The sequence below is a fragment of the Megalops cyprinoides genome, chromosome 16, assembly GCF_013368585.1.
Source record: "Megalops cyprinoides isolate fMegCyp1 chromosome 16, fMegCyp1.pri, whole genome shotgun sequence".
Taxonomy (NCBI): domain Eukaryota; kingdom Metazoa; phylum Chordata; class Actinopteri; order Elopiformes; family Megalopidae; genus Megalops; species Megalops cyprinoides.
In genome coordinates this window covers 9,505,188-9,525,813 of record NC_050598.1, presented here as the reverse complement: position 1 = coordinate 9,525,813, position 20,626 = coordinate 9,505,188, and the positions used below count along the sequence as shown (strand labels likewise).

Sequence of the window (20,626 nt, the reverse complement as noted above, 5' to 3'; positions counted from 1 at the left end):
ATTATAAATATTTATAACGTAGCATATATTTTATTTAGAATAATTATAAATATTTGCACATTGTGATGTGGTGTATTTGACGCATGATGTATGTAAAGCAGAGTGTATTTTGTGCACCATGTGTTGTCTGTGTATGGAAGATTGGATATTAGCAAAAACGTTTTAGTGAGTGAGAATGCATACCTGTGCACCGGTGAAAGTGTGTGTGTGTGTGTGTGTGTGTGTGTGTGTATGTGTGAGAGAGATAGAGAGAGATACTACATTAATGGATACTCTGCATTAAACCTTAAGCTTAACTGCTGTTTACAGAGCAGTGTATGCATAATAGTACTAGAATAATTTCAGCCATATTGAACAATACATCTAACTATTCTACGTCAAGTGATAACACAACCACCCAGCTTCCAAGGTAGGCAAGCAGTTGAAAGTAGCAGCAAATTAATCATTGCAGCATATCACATATTCTTAACTTTTTTTTCTGCTGGAACGAATGAGACTCAAATTCTAAAAATTGTCAGAATTAGATTTCCCAGTATTTAATTTGTTTATTCACATAGATTGTGAAACCTGCTTCATAGATATTAGGAGGATCCTTCTTATCACTCATGGCTACATTTTTTCCTCTTGTCACTGTCAGAAAAAGATCCCTAAGGCACATTGTGTTGCGGCTGGAGCCAGAATCCAGCATAAATGGTTCTTTCTTAAATGTTTGTTTAAACAATGGGGAGCATGTGGGGAGAAAGAGAGTAAGGAAGGGAGGCATGACAAGTTTGGCCTACACTGGTGACAGGTGTCAAGTGTTCTGACAAAGTTCATCTGTCACAAAATGCTGTAGTAGTAATCTACTTTGGGCCACACGTCAATGCAAGCAAGTTTTTTTCATGATTTGTAATGTACGACCAAGGTGTATCAGTAAACACTATATTAATACTATATGAATATAAACATGTAATGTCAATGTTTAAATTCATGTGTTCCATGATCCATGGTGCCTCCCATCATTTTTGAACCCTGTTGAAGTCAGAATACATTTTTTTTTAATTGTGAAGAAGGTCACAGTATATATCGAGAATTTCACAGTCAAGTCATTATAGGTTATGTTTCTAATATGTGAACACCACAAAAATTCAAGTTGTTTTGTTTTATTTTTTTTCATTCTTTTGTCACTGACATTCTGTTTTTCATAATTCTTGCTCTGTTGTGGTGCGCTGAAATCAAAACCAGAGAAAATACTTTCAGTTTGTAATACCTTTATTTTAAAAATACTGTACCCGTTTCGTCCCAAGTAAGGCCCTTATTTACAGAGTTTGACATCCCATTGATGCATATATCTCCACTCCCAGAGACAAAAGCTCCTCTTCTAGATCCCAAGACACACTCCATAAATGGTAAACATACATCCCAACAATCATTCAATACATATTACAGCCACAAGATATAAATAGAAAAACAAATAAAATATACAATTTTTTTTGTTTACAAATAACAGCAACATTGTACCCCTGCACAGGGGAAGTACTGCATGTGTGAGTAGTTTTTTTTTTTGTCTTGCTGAATTCTACAGTTTTATTACTGTCCAAAACAGACAAATTAGCCCAGCCCCTTTCAGGAATTGGCATTATTACCGTAAGCGTTCCCTCTGAGCGTCTGCATCAGGCTCGGTATGATAATAGCAAAGACAAACAGATTTGCGTGGAATGGCATGATGTCAGCAGCCGGGCTGATACGAAATCAGTATGTGTGTGTGTGAGAGAGGGTGAGGACGGTGTCGGTATGAGATCTGAGATCAGTGAGCGTGTGAGCGCTGACACAGTGAGAGTTTGAAGGGATCGTGGGAGTATCAGCGCTGCGCTTTACTTGCTGACTCAGGTGTTCCTATGGGAGTCGGCCTTCGTCCCGCAGTCACACGGCGGCCCTTCTGGGAAGGGGATGGCAACAGCGTGCAGGCTCTGTGTATGTGTGTGCGTGTGTGTGTGTGAATTTGTGAATTTGTGCATGTACGCATGCAGGTCCTGTTTCTCTATGTGCCAGGATTCGCTGCTCACAGACTCAGGACTCTCTCCCAGGGGCAAAGGAGCCCAAGCGTTCAGCCTGATGTCACAGTGTGTCCATCTGTCTATCTGTCCACTTTGTCCCTTTCACACCTCCGTGCCCTCCCGGGGGTAGAGCAATCCAGTGGAGCCCAGCCCGGGGTAGAAGTGGCCGTTGAACTGGCTGAGCACGGAGCCGCTGTAGCCCAAAGAGGAGTGGGATGGTGAGGAGGAGGAGAGGGCGGGCGGCGGGGGCAGGGGAGATGCCCACTCTGGCACCGCGGAGCTGGAAGAGTAAGAGCCGAAGCTGTTGGCTTGCGTGGGCCTGGGGGGACCCTCCACCGGGGGCAGGCCCAAAGGCAGGTGGCGGCTCAGGGGCTCGCCGCCAACTCCGACCGTCCCTGTTGCCACGTTGGACATCTCCGACAGGAAGCTGCTCAGGCAAGGGGTGGGGCCCACAGCGCCAGGGGAGGGGTCTCTCTCAGGCGTGTTGGCGATGTCGATCACGGTGTTTTTGGGGCTGCCTCCTCCGCTCCCCTCTGCCGACTCAGAGCTGAGAGCCCCACCGGGCCCCCCCTCTCCTGCCAGCGAGTCGGACTTTCTCTTCCTCTTGCGGCGGAAGTTGCCGTTATCGAACATTTTTTCGCAGTTGGGGTCAAGGGTCCAGTAGTTACCCTTGCCTTCGAGAAAAGAAAAAGGAGAGAGGGTGAGAATAGACTAAGACCTCAATCGTTTTCCATGAAGTCTTTTAATTCTTTTTGACACCTCCTTAAGTGAATATAACGAGCTCATTTTTTTAGCAAAACTTGCAGCTGTTTATTTGTGTTTATTTGTTATTTAAAAAGCAACACAATGAATTCCCTATCACTGGTCAAGTATAACCCTGCAGACATATCTCATCTAAAACAGACTGCTTTCCAAAACCTTTGACACCAGAGGGGTTATCCAGGTGAGACCCACAGCATAGTCCTTAAGAACTTAACTTGCTATTGAAAGTCATTTGATAGTTACAGTCACTATCTTTGTGAGAACTGAAAAAGAGAATTTAGAGCGTGCTCTTACCAGGGTCATCCTCATCACGGGGCACCTTCTTGAAGCAATCATTGAGCGAGAGGTTGTGGCGGATGGAGTTCTGCCAGCCGGCTTTGCTCTTGTTGTAGAAGGGGAAGTTATCGGCCACGTATTGGTAGATCTGGCTGAGGGTAAGGCGGCGGTCAGGGGCCCCGTGAATCGCCATGGCTATGAGGGCGGAGTAGGAGTACGGGGGCCTGACCAGCTTCATCAGGTCCTCCTGAGATGGCAGGGAAAACCAGTTCAGCTCCCCTCCTGCACCCCCCGTCCCACCTGCGCCCAGGTATGGCCTCTGCATGCCATAGTGCTGCGGGGCGAAGGGGGGACCGGCCGTCCCGGGACCTCCGCCCAGGTAGGGGGAGCTGTTGATCCCTGAGCTGTTGAACCAGAGGTAGGGGTTGGGAGATGTGGTGGAGTAGTCTCCCAGGTCGTAGGAAGACGGGGTGGCCCTCTGAGGGCTGGGTAACGAGGGAGGAGGGTAGTAGCTGTCACTGTACAGGCTGAGTTCGGGGGGCTCCTGCCCCAAGCTGGGAAACTGGGGGCCACAGCGAGGGGGAGACTGGCCCTGCGGTTCGAACGATGTCATGCTCACTCCAAAGTGTCTCCTCTTCAATCACTTTTCAAATGTCCTCGGATCTCTGCAGCTGGTCTTGCGTGCTCCAGTGTAAGGTCTCTCTTGCTTATGCTTTCAGTACCTCTCTGTCTCTGGGGAAGGAAGCTTTCCTCTTTCTCTCTGAGGCTCTTTGCCCTTGCACTATGTCCACCAAAGGTAGAAATAGTCTGCCACAACCTGACACTTGTCTCACCTGTCTATTTATGCAGCCTTGGCCACACCCCCACCTGCCCTGACTGGTTGGTTGTCAGGTTGTGTGTTTTCTTCTTTCATTCTTTTTTTGTGTATCAGCTTCTTCTTGAAGGGGATCAGAGGATCCCTCTGGAGACATAAGGGAATTTTCCACAAGGAACTGATACTGTCCACTTTTAACAAATAAAAAAGGCATCACTCCAAACATTCTGCCAGTCTTACTATCCCTCTGTTATCTCAGATACAACTTTGTAAGAGAGGACTAAAACTTGTCATCATCTCATCTCATCCAATGTCATCCAGATAGTACAGACAATCTTATTCATTAATTAAAATGTTAATTAAAAACTTTCCCACTGACCCCTACCTACCAAATTTGTCACAAATAAATTCCATGGCTTCTATGAGTATAAATTCTATGAGTCCATGAGTTTTATTTTTGTACACATACACACAACTTCACAAATTCTTATTTTCTGTGAAAGTGAAATCTCCTTGACTTTTTTGGAGGATGTCTCACACAGTTTATTTCAACTGTAAGCCATTTAAATAATGCCATGTATTCATGCAATCAAAAAAGAACAGGCTTAGTACTAGTATCAGATTTAATGGCTAAAAAAAAAAAAAAAAAAAACATTTCTATGCAAATGATGTCTAGGCGGGTGCTGAAAGATAGTCCACCTGTTTAAGATTTGCATTATTCTTTAAGCTTAGCGCTTCACATTAAGATCGCTTCTTCATATAGCCTATTACCTGACTGCGATTATAATATTTTAAAACATGTCACATATTCACTCAAAATTGAAAATTCTAATTTACTAAATGTATTTAGATTAATTAAATGTAATAACATGGATAAATTGTGTAGCCTAACTGGTTAGAGACAGACATTTTAAGCCAACACCTTAACAATTGCCCATCAACACCCCCTCCCTATTAGACTTTAATTCGTATTCGATCTGTCTTGTGTTTTCTTTTTTTCTAAGTTACACAACATTACATCAGCCTGGAGCGCTGTCCGCCACGTGCCGATTCACCTGCTATCAGACACGGAAAAAGGACTGATGTGCCTGGCTCCAGGGGCGCAGCTATCGGCTAATTTTCTCTTCTGTTGACACTCATTGAAAGTTTTTTTCCCCCCTTATCTCCTATTTTTCTGTTTCTAAAATGTTTTTTTTTTTTTCTTTTCTTTTTCTTTTTCAAGAAGGCAGGCTAGGGGTCTGCCCTTTCTGTAGCGCAACACCGGTACAGTCGAGACATCATTCTATTGGGCAATTGCACGGGCTTGAGGTAGGCTACACAATTAGGATTTGCTGTTTTAATATGATGAAGAATAACCTCCTAGACACGATCTAGGGTTTCTCCCTTTCCGTTTCCGCTTGTAGATTTCCTTCATAGCCTTCAAATGCTGTTGCAGCGAGAACACCTACATACATATCAACACATTGGCGAAGTAGCAACAGTAGGAACATGAAAAAACTGGGAAGCGTGCAGTCTTACATAAATCTACCTAACTGCAGAAACCTAAAGTGATGGACCGTTTATTCGCACGCACCCTTATACAAACAAGAAAATGGAGCTCAAATAAATGACTAAGACCCCTGTCACGAACGTCTTAAACATTAAACAAACTTTATCTGATGAGGGCATCAATAAATCAGGGCTGGCCCGTCATGTAGCCTAACATAAAAGAATTTATCAGCGATTTTTGCAGATTTATTAACTAACGTCCACGTACAAGAGGGAAGGTTAACCTCACAGGCATTTTTATGTATTCACTAGTTAAATTACTATTTCCGTGCTTTAACTTTGATTGAACTGAAAACCTCATGTGTTCGCCGTAGCGCTGTATCCTGAAACGTTTGCGGATTGTGTTGTAGCGCCTCTCTGTGGACAAAAAGTGATGCTCAATCATTTGTATTTGTCCCAATTGATCGTTGGTTTGTGTGATTATACAGAAACAGCAGCCAACAATATGAAATCGTTGTCTAAAACCAATGAAATGTAAATGTCTTTTGCAGAGTAATGCTACGCTACTCTGGTCTCGAGCCATCCGAGGTGAGACACGTCACCTATTGGAAGAGAACGGACCGAGCTCACTGAAGAGGCAAGTCTTAAATTACGTGAGGTGTGTGTTATAACTAGTCAAGCGGGCCGGTGGGACACACACAAAAAAAGTGTTGATCTGTGAATTCCTTTAGCTATCTGTACCGAGGACCAAAGGAAGAAGGAGTTTTGAGATCTGTCACCCACGCTTGATAGCAACTTAGCCACCTGAGAGAGCTAGCAAAGGTTAACGTCAACTGCTGTCACGCGATTTCTCGCTAGTGATTTCTGTTGCGCCGCAACAGCTATTCTTGGGTAGCTACTGAGGTTGCTGAAATTGGGTTATGTTCAGGAGAAAAAGTGAACTACCAGTTTTAAAAGCACCCCATTTTGTCTTGTTTGAACAAAATGTATTGCTCCCAGGTGTCAGGTCGCGTAATGGCTAGTTATCTAGCAGGTAGCTACTGTTTTGTTATTGTCGGTTATCTGGCCGGCTCCTCGTATAGAGACCTGCACGCTAGCAACCTATAAGAGATGGAGAAATTGAGCATAGACTTAGAGAAAATGTTTGAGGACATGGAAAATATGTCAGGTAGTTCAATAGCTAGATAAAAAGTTTATATAGTCACTTTATCTAGCTAAACATTTCTTTAAGTCGTCCAGACATGTCCCTGTATTGGGAAACGTCCGTGGGGAGACCCTGAATGGGTCAAGGTAATAGAAGGTTCTAGAAGCGAACAGCTTTATCCTGCCACACTTGACAGATGGGATCACACACTGTACAGCGGTCACTTCTGAGGGCCATGCACATGGTCACCTTATCCTTAAGTTTAGTTTGTTCATTTTTTTGCCTCCATTATTGGTTCTTTTTGATATGCGACAGGTCAAGAATGTTGACTGGAGTGTAGCTGTGGGCCAGGTGCTCAGAGGAGAATTCATGTCCTCGGAGTGGTGGCATTTTTAGCACATTTTTCCTTCTTGTATTTTCCAATAAAAACCTTGATGTCCCATGTGTCTGTGATTTACTGAGTTTAGGCCGACACAGTTGTGCAGAGTTGGTTTGGCGTGTGATTATTTTCATCATGAGCGTGTGACTGTCCTTCTTGACAGATCACCAAGATCCATGATCCTCTACCAATCACAGTTTGTCTAGGAAATTTCTAAGTGAAAAACAAGGCTCAGTTGTAAGCGGTGGGCTGCTGTGTTTCAGATGGAGAGCACAGAGAGAAATGCTGAGAACAGTGAGGCATCTGTCAACGCCATTGACCTCGATCACATTCTGAAAGAGCTCAACTCCATGTCCACCTGTGTGAACAATCTGGCAAGTACGAGTAACCTTTTTATTTTGCCTTCCTATCACTCCTCCTCTATTCCTTCTGTCACAATAGATCATAAAGCTGTCTGTTTATGTAAACTTTGCTTTGAAGTCTTTAAGTGAAGCAAGTAAACTGTCCACATTCATTGTACTGACTTTGAGAAAAATGGCCTATGCATTGCCTGTTATTCTGTAATGCAACTCTCTTCTTGCTCATGAAACTTGGCATAGGAAGCAAAGATTGCCTACTGCTCCTTATTTCATAATTGGCAGTGCTTCCTACAATACGATACCTTCAAAAATACACAGACAAATTGAATATTGGATGACTCACCCAAGGGAAAAAGTTTCTCAAGGGTTGCCAAGAGTGGCAGTTGGAGTAGCATTGAGCAGTGGCAGTAATCTTTCACCCCAACGTTTGTGCTGACATAGACATAACAGCATACACCCATCTCCCAAGCCCTTCAGGGGAATATTTAGAGTTTCATTTTATTAGATGAGCCCAAGGCTTGGTAATTATGTAGGATTCACATTCATGATTCCTACCAAAAGTGCCAAGATAATCATGCTTATAAGGCATATTTTGACAGCTGTGCATCTTTAGACAAAGACATATGAGGCAGATTAGGAGTGTAATATTTGCAGTACATTGTCTTATCCTGATTGGCATTGATAATACTTACTGTCCCATGTCAGCTATGTTGTGTTGTGGTGGTGGCTTGGACACTGTTTAAATAGCCTGCACTGATTTGACCCCAGGACTGGAACACAAACTCTGAACAGCACAGTGCATGCTGGCTGTCTCAGAGAACACCTACTGTTTCAGATATGAAAACCGGGGACCCAGACAAAAATGAACGTGTTGCTAATTTAAGGGATTGGCAACATCATCATGTTCATTCCACACAAATGACAAAAAATCAGCGGTTTTAGCCGGGGTATGTGGTGTGCCATGCGGTGAGGTTTTGATTTTTACGGTTGCGTTGTGGTTGCCAATTGCCAGTTGAGACTCAGATGCTGCTGTGTGACCTGACCATATCTTTCGTCCACCCGGACAAATTGGCATCTCTACGTGGGGAGGCGGATGGGACGGCCAGGCCAGAGGGTACTGATCGGCCTGAGGAGTGAAGAGGCAGTGGAGGTGAGGGATGTAAGTAAAAGGAGCGGTGGTACTGAAAACTGGGTTCGGGGGGGTCAGCTGGAACCTCAATGCAAGCCCAGTATGCAAGCAGTGCAGTCCAGCTGTTACACATCAAGTTTAGTCATTTGCCGCATGCTCAGTGATTGTCTAAACCACAGAGTGCTGACAGGTGAGGTTGCAAGAGGTTGTGGGTAACACCCTCTGAGCTTGGAGCTGTGCGATTAAAAATACATTTATTTAAAGTACACTGCCCAGAGTGATGTGCAAAAATGTGTCTGGAGCTGCTTCTGCCAGGGCTGCTGTTGTCTGTTGGGACCTGTCCCCTCCAGCACCTCTTACCTGCTACCCTTCAGTTTGTGTGGGTATATGTATGTGTGTGTGTGTGTGTGTCTTCTCCAGCTCATATACCTACCTATCATTATCTGTCTCATCTCCAGTCAGTGTCCTCAGGTGGCTCATGTCCCGCCATGGCAGGAGTGCACATAAACAAACCCAATTTAAAGATGAGGCAATCTTGGCAGCGAGAGTTTATTGAAGAAATAATGTCTCTGAATTTGCCTATGAAAACACAGCAGATGTGACAGACAGCCTAAATGTTTAGACAGACATTTCTTTTACACCCCGGAAGGTGCAGTGATACGCAGTCGTTTCCCACACACTTCTTAACCCGCTCTCAACTCTGCTGTGCTCTCACTTAACCCTGGATTCTTGTTCAGGTCAGGGTGTCTGGGTAGCGCGACATGACCTTGCAGAGTCTCAGAGGTCAGCTCTTACAACATGTAAGACATTTTGGTGCTTAAACAAACATATATAGAGTATAATATTATGAGTCTGATATGACGTGCGGACAGGAAAGAACACTTATTTCTGAAAGACACACACAGTTGCAGGATGTCAGGGTTGGACGTTCACACCACGTTGAAATTAAATTCCCCTCCCGGCCCACGACAGTAGTACAGCTTTCCCTGTAGTCTTTGCTCAGATGAAGATGTCATCCCTCTAAAGCAGCACTGGTCATCAGTGCCACACTCAGTTATATGGACGATTATTCTCTGTTTGTTCCAACATCTTGGAGAATGTTTTTTTTCTTTTTTTGCTCAAAATGCTTCCAAAATAGCTTTCTCCTTTTATCCTCCCACCCCTCCCCTTACAGCTTGTTTTGACCCCTCACCCTTGCCCTGTCTCCCCAGTTCCTATCTGCCTCTCTCTCCCCGCTGTTTTGTTATCGTCACTCTCTCTGTGCCAGTTTCTCTCTGCACCCTGTACGTGTGTCACCGTCACGCTGTCCCTGCCGGTCCCCTCGCTGTGCCACGGTCGTACTCCAGGGCGGTGTGGTCAGGGAGAGAGGGTCAGCGCCTGGCGGGGTACAGGAGCGCGCACTGCTTCTGCGGCCCGGACCCCTGCTCGTTCCTGTTGATCAGCAGGAGCGGCGTCCTCATGTGGTGCTGCACAATTTCCGTCACCCCCGGGAAGCTCTGCGGGGAAAACGAGCGTCAGCTCGTAGGGTTATTCTGGAGGCAGTTGTGCCTCTCAGCAACCAGCAAGCCAAAAGAGCGAACGGGTAATGCGTACATTCAGGGATAGCATTACATTACAAGTCCCGAGTGACTTACATAGGTTACACGTTTTACATGTTATCCACTTACACAGCTGGATATTTACTGAGGCAATTCTAGGTTAGGTACCTTGCCCAAGGGTACAGCAGCAGTGCCCCAGTGGGGAATCAAACCAGCAACCTTTCAGTTACAAGTCCTGCTCCTTACCACTATACTACACTGCTGCCTTCACTGGATAGCTTTATGATTATTAGCTGTGGAGGTCACTGTAGTGTTCCTGGTAAGCACTGGTAATGGCAGAAAGCTGCTCTACCTCGTTGCCCTTGAGGCCAGTGCCCAGAGAGAAGACGCTCTGGTCAGGATCGTAACGGATCTGGATGTTGTAGACCTTTCCCTGGTACAGCACCATGAGTGTGTAGGGCTGGGTGGTTGAGCCTTTTGAGCTGTCCCGCACCAGGAAGGTACCATCCTGAAACACACACACTCCACTTACAGTAGGGGACTGGAAGCATATGCACGCACACACACCGGACCTAAAAGATACCTAGAGGTGATCTTTAAAAAGATGTCCCACGAAAATGTGTGGGTTGGATGTTCCTTTGACACCCAACAACTTGATGCGTGCATGACATGTCCCAGTCAGCGCCTCCCTGGGGGACATTTTCAAACATTTACAATTCATTTCAAGTTCCTATTCCATACACCTTTCACAGTTTTCATTTGCTTGGCATACTCCCTTATTCCAGGGAATAAAACCTGCATCTTTCGGGTCAAAGGCCTAGCATCTTAACCACAAATCCAGCTTTAGTTCCCCTTTCAGGCCACGTTGTACTTTACATTTTGTACATTGTGCTTGTGAGTCTGTGCAATATACATTCATCTGATGTGCTGTTACCTTAATTTAATGTGACTCCTGGTGACTGGTGTTGAGTGGAAGGTAATGTGGAAAGCTGCCATGTGTTTGCTCAGTTATTGTCTGTGTAAAATGTGTGGGTGTGAAACATCACATTGTCAGGTTGTCTGTGCAGACAGGAGTGGAGTCCCGCAGACTTGTGCCAGCAAGAGGAGCCTTGGGAGAGGCCTCACCTTTTTGACTCGTCTTAGATAACTGTCCGCCTGGTCCCGTGTCGCCTGACCCACATACCACTGAGGGTCCATCCTCTGGCAGACAAATGGACAAGCACACAGAATAATACCACATAGCTGTTGAGCTTCTTATATGCCCCATTATAGTCAAGACAAAAAAAAAATCAGTGTTCATATTTTTCAGCGTACGTTTAATGTACTTACGTTACCTTAGACTACTGCATGTAAAAGTTCAGTCATTATTAAACTGTTTTTTAAAAAATCATATTTTCACGAAGAGGAGGAATCCTATTGTCATGATATGAGCCAACCAAGTGTAGAATATTTCAACTGTAAAACAACAGCGTCCTCTTGTGGCCAAACAAAATACTATTCCAGGCCTGCTCACCAAAAGCTGTGTGTGCTCAATCTCTCTAATGAATGTAAATTAGATTGTGTATTGTTTCAAACTGGTCACTTGTGAGTGGAATATAAGCATGTCGAGGTGCTGTGTACCTCAGAATGCTGGGTGTGCGTAGGACGTTTCTTTGCGTCTTCCATTTCAAAGAAGGAGAAATAATGTTAGTGATCACGAATTTGGGCCAGATCCCTCTTTAAAGTTTGCATTTCAGCCTTGTAAATTCATGACTTTAATGACTCCCCAGAGAGGAATCCCCTGGTACAGCTAGTTAGAAGTCTTATGAAGCAAGAAGAAAATGGAAGCACTTATTAAATAAAACCCAACACATCAATGGAAATGGTTCATTTTAATCGAGTCACACACGTTTCTAAAAATAAGTTCCCATGCTTTGCCTTTCTTTAGATGTTAAACTGACAACTCTCAACAATAAAGGAGACAACAATAAAAATACACACATATATAAAAAGAAAGTTATAATGACTTTTTTCTGTGATGTATACCCAAGCTACATGTAATTTAGTATAGTTCAGTAAGTAAATACACATTCTTTATGGCTGAGAAAGTGTCCCAAGACAAACTACAGCTGGGCACACAGAAACTGCAGTTGCTTCCTGCCATGATTTGATCTGCAACAATATTATAGTACTGGAGGAAGTCTCAAACTTCACAAATAGTTTTGGGTGTGGGCAAGTGAAAAATAGATTCAGCTGCGAACCAATGGAGGACTGACCCGTCAATTTCATTTTATTTTTGGCTAAGTAGAAATGAACAAAAAATTAATGGCCCCTTACCTTTACATGGTGACTGCTGAAATGACATGAGAAAAGACACATGATATGAGGCATTGACACAAACAGTAGTTCATGCAGAATGCATGTTAATTTTTACAGATACCCGCTGTACAAAGGTAATAACTCAAGCCAGCCAATGTAAACTTAACTTATCATAGCAATTCAGCCATGTCATGAATATGCTAAATTAATCTCAATTATCTCAAAGATGCTCAATAACAAAGTATAAGAAATACGAACATTGTCTTCGTGGTCCTGTGCAAAGGGTCTGCAGAGAAATGAAGAGAAATAACGAGTCTTGCAGTGCAGTACAACCATGAAGATGAGGATTCATGTTAACCACTCGACTTTTACCGTCTGTGTTTGCCTTAATTTAGTCATGGCATGCACAATTTGTACAGTTACATGCAGTTTACATGGAAGATTTAGCTGGCATCAAAAAATGAGCAGCATGACGGACAACACAGTAACCTCTTGGTTGGAGGGTTAGCAGTTTGGTAGCAATGAAGCAAGTGCGTTCATCAGGGGTGGAGCCAATGGCTCATTGCAGAGGGGGCGAGGACCTGTAGTGGGCCCTTATAAAACCTATTATAGGCTGTATGGAGATGCAAGACAGATCCAAGGGAAAACTTACAGAGACGGAAGGGCGGAACGGAGAGAAAAGCAGATTACTATTTCAGCACACCTCATTGCATGAGACCATTTTTAAATACCGCGGCTCCGTCAGCAGTGACGGCGATGGGAAATAAAACAAGACAGCTGCCGATCGCCTAGTTCCAACTTTGGGACTCGAACAGAGGGCATAATTTTTCTGCTTGTACACTTACACAAGGATACTGGACAGCAAATAAAGTTTTCTGTAACTCTATTGTGTCTGCTCATTCAAAATAAATATCGCGGCGAGAAACTCAGCTAGGGGTCAGTCAAAACCATGACGCCCTCAGTCTGACTTATTTTTTGCCACAAACAAGACTCACAAACAAACTTTATTCAAAATATTCAACTAAACAACCAAAATGCATGTTCAGTCAGGCATATTGGGCCCAAAGTGGGCCCCTTTGTGACTGGAAGAACCTTGGGCCCGGGGCGGCCGCACCCCCCGCTCACTCCGCTACAGGCGTCCATATTTGGTACATTTACAGTATATGTGCTGTGAAAGTTGAAAAAAGAACAGACACCCCTGCAGAAAGAGGAAGCTGATGGCAAGCTGTGCGTGTAAAAGTGTTATCAGTGACATTGACAAGGAAGTGGGTGTGAATGTGGCTTCATGTGGACACTGAATATAGGCCCATATATTCTACGCCCATGCATACTTTGCAGTTTACTGAAACCGCCTGCTTACCTCCTAGATGGTCTCGGAGACTGCAAGACAGAGAGCACAAGCTTAGAATCGAAAACAATTTCTGCTGCACTCCAAGCAACTGGTCTGAACATCCTCATCCTCATGATATTCCTGGACGCGCAACACAACTTTGAGGTACATTCCAGCTGACTGTGTGGTTACAGCTTGGGTATTTGTGTTGGGTATTTGTGACAGAAGAGACCTCACCTTGTCACCAGTGCCACCTGGCTGCCCCCCTGCCAAGAGAAACAGTGCAAGGTAACTGTAAAAGCATCCACTAACCCCTTGTGACAGTCCAGTTGTTTTTCAGCCACGAATGACAGGTATCTCACTCACAAAGCTGGGAGGTTCAATTATTATGAGCTTGTATGTAAAGAGAGTTTGTTCCAGGTCAAATTCAGTACCACTGTCATATGCCACGTACATATGACGAGTTTGGTGTGGAGGAACTCCAATGGCCTGCATCAAGCCCTGACCTCAACCCCATTGAACACCTTTGGGATGAATTAGAACGCTGATTGTGAGCCAGGCCTTCTTGTCCAACATCAGTGCCTGACCTCACAAATGTTCTTTTGGCTGAATAGGCACAAATTCCCACAGACACACTCCAAAGTCTTGTGGAAAGCCTTCCCAGAAGAGTGGAGGCTGTTATAGCTGCAAGGGGGGGGGGGGGGGGGGGGGGCAACTCCATATCAATGTCCATGGTTTTGGAATGGGATGTCCAATAAGCTCATATAGGTGTGATGGTCAGGTGTCCACATACTTTTTAACATATAGTGTATGTCGGCCATACCAAAGCAGAGACTCAAACTGCCTAGGTATCTGGGAAATAAACTGCTCTTGCTTTCTTTTATGTTCATAATTCAACAATGACTCATGGTGCTTCATGAACATAAGGAACAGAAGATAATTTCACCTGAGGTTTAAAGTTGGATTTTGCGTGTGTATGGTTTTATTTCCCAGCCAAAAGAAAGAAACTATGTGACAGGAGATGTAGGGCAATGTTTAGTGGTCGTACATTTCATCAAACACTACTACAGCAGATCTTGAATGCTGTTGTATTTTTGCTGCACTAATAATATATGCATAGCACTTGCTAGCGTGGCCATATAAAGGCTATGGATATGGAAATAGTGTGCAAACACTGTTTCCCAGGCAACATTGGGTAAGACTGAAATAAGACACTGTGGTACTGAAAATAAAATCTCAAAAACTGCAGGCCTGATGGATTATATCCAAAGTACTTTTAAACACACACGTTTGTGGAGGAGGGCTCAGTTGTGTTTGATAAGTTTGGCTGTGTGCGTGCCCCAAGAGTCGTGCTTTTCTTTGTTGATTTTATACATAAACTCTTGTCAGTTTTGCCCCTCTGCTCATTTTTTAGTAAGAAGCATGTTAGCTTCTCCACATATACAGTATATCAGCATTAGGTATGTAAGCCATGACTATTTTATGAACACAGGCGCTGAAAAAGAAAAAGTTGTAGAACATGTCAGCATATAAGTAGTGTCAGGAGCTAGGCGTTGTACTGAAGTACTTAACAGTGTAGGCTCCAAGAGTATGTATCTAAACGTATAAGGTGTGATAAAACTATGCAATGTTTTAGACTGCAGTTACCACACTGTTTAATTGCGTTCATAATGCTTTAAAGGAGATACAGAAGCTCTAGAAACACAGCAGGGCAGCAAGACAAGAAGTGACACAGAGTTCTTAACTCGCCAGTTCTTAAACAGATTACTTATCCAGAGAGAGCATAACCTGTTAATGGTCAGTAAAAAGAGGCTCAGGACTTGACTAGAAGCATTGAAAATTCTAAAAGTCATGAAAATGTGATCCATTAAAGGTTGTTCATGCTAAATTATGTCAAGAGAATGACAAGGCACAGGTGACAAATAGATGAAAAAAAATACATTTTACATTACTGAGTATTTTTCTCCAGAGTTGTGTGTGGAACTGCATGCCAGAATTTGTAGTGAATTAAGACACTTGTAACAAGAAAAACCAAAGACAGTGTTACTTTAGATACACCGTCATCTTAATTTACTTGTTTTAACACCTCTCTCCCTCATCTTTTTTGCTGTAGTCACTGTAACATATATCGCTTATGCTATTTTGTATTGTGTTAAGGCATTAAAATCAAAATTAGAATTAAGTCAATTTCACTATCTGCAATGGAGTAAATGCCCTAGTCTTATCATTATGTCATTTCCTCTGCACTGAACTAAGCAGCACACATGGGTGTGGGTGGAGGGGTGAGGTACCTGGGCAGGGAGCCTTCAAAGAAAAGGAAGGCTTCTTGCTGCGATCGACCCGGGGGGCCATAGAGCCGGAGGGGGCCGGAGGGGCTAGGGGAGGACAGGGACAAGAAAACATATACAGAAAATAATACAAAAAATGTATTAATACTGCTACAAACAGACAGACATGCGCAAAGTCATGTCAATGCATAATTATACACTTACACGTGGCAGAAGGTCTGATGGTTCTCTGTGAGATCTGCTCACAGCTAGGTGAGGAAGACCGGGGTACCTGCAGAGAGAGGGAGAATAGAGGAAAGGAGGGTAGGGATTAAAGAAAGAGGGAAAGAAAGCACTGGTGTACATACACAGTTAATATGTGGAAAAATTAAACAAGGTAAAAAATAAGGTAAATGAGATGAAAAAAATGAAATAAAAACAGCTACATGTGGAACAAGTAAAGATTCAATGACTTGGAATCACAATTTAAGGTAGAGAAATAGAACTAAAGAAAAAGAATGGCGAGATTAAGAAATTCTGCACCAATACTAGACTCACGCTAGCGGAGCTAAAGGCTGGGAGGGGGGGTCCAGGCCCTGGGCGCTGCAGAGGCGGGGGACCAGTGCGTTCACATGAGTTTGCTCGGTCGTCATCCCGGCTCTGGATAGCATCTACACACACATGCGCACAAAAAGCACAAACACACAGCAGCTTCACCAGGATAAGTGCTGATCAACATGTGTGTAGGATCAGAGAAATACTGTCTGAGGTAACCTATCAGACCAGGTGTACTGATGCCAGTTGCCAGGGGTGGAGCCCCTGCACTGTGCAGAGAATACCCAAACCCACAGTACCTATGTAATCGCCGTCGCCTACAGGCTTGACAGGGCGGAAGTGGCGTGGTATTTCGTCTGAGGGCTCGGACGGGGGTAGCTCATATTCATCGCCCCCCTCCTCTTCATCTGTCAAGTCCTCCGTCGGGGACTCGTAATCGCCCTCGCTGCCGTCGTCTTTCTCAGACTCCGGGCTCTCGTAGTCATGGTCGCTTTGTTCCTGGGAAGTGGGAGAAGGGAGTTTGGGAAGAAAGTTTTGAGGCAATAACATATCGAGATAGATAGAGGAAGACAGGGAGGTATGGAGGGATGACACAGGAAAAGGCATGAGTCAGACCATTTATACGCCAAAGTCTAACTTACAAACTCCTCTGAGTCCCAGCCTTGGTCCTCTTGAACAAAACCTACAGAGACAGACAGAGTGAGGAAGACAGAATTAGAGAGCATGTTAATCCCTCAGTCAATAATTATGTGATCGGAGTTGTGTGTCTCGGCTTAAAAATACAGTCCTTTGTACCTTGCTGCTGATGCTTGGGAGCCGATCTGTCAAGACAAAGCAGGTTTATGTTACATGTAGAAACCGCCTTTTAAACTGGTTGTGGTTCTGAAGTCACTTCTCTGTTCCTTTAACTTGCACTGAATTTCATCATATCGTGATGTCAAGTGATTGTAATGGCTCATCGTAAAACTCACTTCTTGTGGAAGAATCCTGTCTTCTGTTCTGTCCTGTTAATCTCATGGCACAGTTTTGTTATCATTCTGTTTGGAGAGGCAGAAAAATAGAAGCATCAGCAGTGTCAGGACACTATTTTGTACCATATAACAAGGCACAGAATGGTGACCGAAACCTCCAGACATTGTCCCCACAAATCTGTCATTGCACGCTCTTCCTGTAACCAGACCAGCATCATATCCGTTATGGGGCCAGAGTGTCACAGGCGTTTCTCACTTGCCTCAACAGTAACCAAAAATAGAGTGAAGCCCAAGAAGCCTTGTTTCAGTGGGAGAGTGAAAAATAGTCTCCGCCATACTGAGGCCTCACTAAAGGCTGGCTTATCTTTTGTTGATCCTCTCACCTCAGGTCTCTCAGTAAGCACCACTCAGCTCCAGAGTAGTCCCATCATGCATAAAACAAAATGTCACCCGTGCTTTGCCTTTATTGTGTCATTTTCTTGCACCGTACATACAGTCTTACTGATAGATGCCGCGAGGAGTCATGTCATTTCATGTGAAGCATACTAATATGCTAAGAAGGGGCTATTAAAAGTCAACCTCTCCCTCTCTCTTCTCCTCTCTCGCCATCTACCACTCTCTTTTTTTCCTGCTCCCTCTGTTTGATCCTCCCTCTAACACTTCCCTACAGCCCTGTAACGCTTCACAGAGCTTAAGTTTCTGGCTTAACAGCTATCTCCAAACATTTTCAGATCTTTTACCTTTTCCAGACCATGGATACAGCAATTTTGAAATGGTTTAACATAAAAAAGGAATGGAAGAGTGTATGTTGTCTTAAGCATGTGACATGACATGGCAAGGTTCTGATGTCACCAGGGCATGACGGGTGAAACTTACGGAGCGTGAATCTTGGGGAACTTCTGAAGGTCGTTGTTCGACATGTTCTAAAAGAAAACAGCAGAAGGTGAGAGAGGGAGATGGTGATGGGCGAGGTGCAGAGGGCATCAGACCAGGCACCTTTCTTTCTGGTGTACAGAGCTGAACAATTCATACAAGGGAAGAGCTCAGGTTGAAACGCTAATCAATGAATAAAGACAAACACTTATTTCGGATGTGGTTTTCTCTACTTCTCTGAGATGCCCCCTTCGCCCTCGACTTGCATTTTGCACACAGCAACTTGGACTGCACATTGTAGAGTGCTACAGCTGTCGCGCAGCTTTAAGCGGGATCGTCATCTACACGTCGGCGCCGTTCGCTTTTATACAGACGCTTACCCAGAGCTGCTTTACGGTGACAAAAATAACAGCCAGAACACGGTGAACACAGGCGTGTAGTCCATGTTAATCTGTGTGTGGCTGCGCAGATAACTGTGTGCGTGGCTGCAGAGGCGTGGGTGTGCAGTGCCCTACGGGGCACACATGGCTGCTCAGACGTGCACTCACCAGGAACCTGGAGCCGTTCATGCTGCATCTCATGACAACTTTGTCACAGCCTGCCAGCTCCAGCTGAGAACACAGGGTCACAAGTCACTTTTAAATAAACCCGTGAAAGCTGTAAAGCCAAGATGAATGTTCAAAACCCACAAAGTGCAACTCTTTTTCATTTTACTTTAAAAAATACATTAAAGGCCATGTATAGGAGGTAGAGTATATAATGGTTTTGTAATTTATTACACTGTATTGTTTTACTGTAGATGGGATTTAGCTTTCTTCATTTTAGACACCTGGGTGCAGCACCGCTCTGTGATATTGGAAGACAAAAACTTAAAAAGGGCACAAAAACTTCTATTAACATCAGGTGGTCTCCACCAACTATAGTATAATGATGTAATGATATACTGATTGGATTGATGGCCATAATTCCTACTCTGAGTGCCGAAGACGAAAATCTTACTGGGCTGAGTTACCTTCTAGTAATGAACTTTATAATCAGTGCCATCAACATCAGACTATGTTGGTTTGATGTGCTTGATTGACAAGCATGACAGACACTTACCCTCTAAACTCATGGGCAGCTGATCTTGCTTCACTGATTTGTGTTTAAAGAGCAGCATGCATCGGCACTGCACATTTTTTCATTGCGCAAAACAGCACAACGAAAAATCCGCAGGTTTTAGTAACACAATAACGGAACTCTACTTGCACCAGCAGAACTACCGTCTCGAAGAGAACCACTAGGCTTTACAACTTAACCAGGCTTGCCCTTGAAACTGTCCTCTGGCCATGAGAAGCATGCTCTGTTTAACTAAAGTAGTCGCAGTCTAATAAGTCTTTTTACCAAGAGCACCACTTACTCAGTACAGAACCACACACTCACTCATTAAACAAACTACTCACTCACCTGCAAGGCCACATTAGTTTGCCAACAGACAATAGCATGACTGAATAGTTATTAATTAACTTTTTTACTAACTTTAAAATAAAATGAAACAAGTGACCCATTGATATATTGCATATAATATAGGAAAGAGCGCTGTTGCACTCTTTTAGTATATACAGAGGTTGGTTCTTTCTTGTTATGCCTGTGTAAAAAGGAACTGAGGGTATAATGACTGTGGGATTACAATAACGTTAAGGATCTCTATCTTTGACACAAATGAATCACCGCAGCCTTGCTGGGAGAAATCACATTCTGGCACCACTGGTTCAGTTTAACCACTTATGATCAAGCAAGAGAAAAGCTCCAAAATCCTAAGGGTGGGGGTCCTTTCCTGTTTATTCTTTGTATTTTTGATTGAAATTTAGCTGTGGCTTTTCCATATATTATATGCATGGCACAAAATTTCACAGACTGAAAGTGGCTCTAATCCACAGCAGCTAGCAAACCCTCCTACAGCAATCTCTCCCCAACAACTTCAGCATTGCTGTTACTGTGGCCATTCACTGCAATTACCAAAAACGCAAATCAATGTAGAAATACCAACATTGCGCTAATCTTGAGGGCATTCAGTAAAAATAATATTACGCACACATACAAACTCACACAAAGTCAAAGAAAAAGAGTAAAATAACACAAAGACCAACACAATTCCTCTTCGTCCAGTATTTCCATATTTTCACATGACAATTAAAAGTCATTCTGACTCACAAGGAATCCTCAAATATAGCCGTAGTCCAACAACACAGGATCCCAACACTGTGTCTCGATACGGACATCAAGCCTCTAAGACAAGAGCAGTGACAAAGGACAGTCACACACTCACCTTTTTCAGGTAGTCGGCCAGATGATGCGCATTCCAGCTCAGGACCTCTGACTTGGAAGGGACGCTGTCAAAACTCATCGTGATTAAAATCGAATACCC

At 43.9% G+C, this 20,626-nt stretch overlaps 2 protein-coding genes across 2 annotated transcripts; both read right to left on the bottom strand.

Moving 5' to 3' along the window:
• Positions 1–1,255: 1,255 nt before the first annotated feature.
• foxi3b (forkhead box I3b) lies at positions 1,256–3,876 on the bottom strand. The gene is made up of 2 exons (XM_036548559.1): positions 3,093–3,876; positions 1,256–2,710 (listed from the first exon to the last, which is right to left on the bottom strand). Exons 1-2 carry the CDS (start codon positions 3,685–3,687, stop codon positions 2,139–2,141), a joined length of 1,167 nt encoding a protein of 388 aa, XP_036404452.1. The 5' UTR covers positions 3,688–3,876; the 3' UTR covers positions 1,256–2,138.
• Positions 3,877–9,640: 5,764 nt separating this feature from the next.
• Positions 9,641–20,626, bottom strand: lcp2b (lymphocyte cytosolic protein 2b). Its single transcript, XM_036548939.1, has 18 exons — positions 20,528–20,626; positions 18,768–18,830; positions 18,223–18,269; positions 17,347–17,412; positions 17,171–17,196; positions 17,017–17,057; positions 16,675–16,873; positions 16,379–16,491; positions 16,046–16,112; positions 15,845–15,928; positions 13,791–13,819; positions 13,584–13,603; positions 12,482–12,509; positions 12,242–12,257; positions 11,546–11,583; positions 11,051–11,125; positions 10,278–10,433; positions 9,641–9,883 (listed from the first exon to the last, which is right to left on the bottom strand). Exons 1-18 carry the CDS (start codon positions 20,603–20,605, stop codon positions 9,758–9,760), a joined length of 1,272 nt encoding a protein of 423 aa, XP_036404832.1. The 5' UTR covers positions 20,606–20,626; the 3' UTR covers positions 9,641–9,757.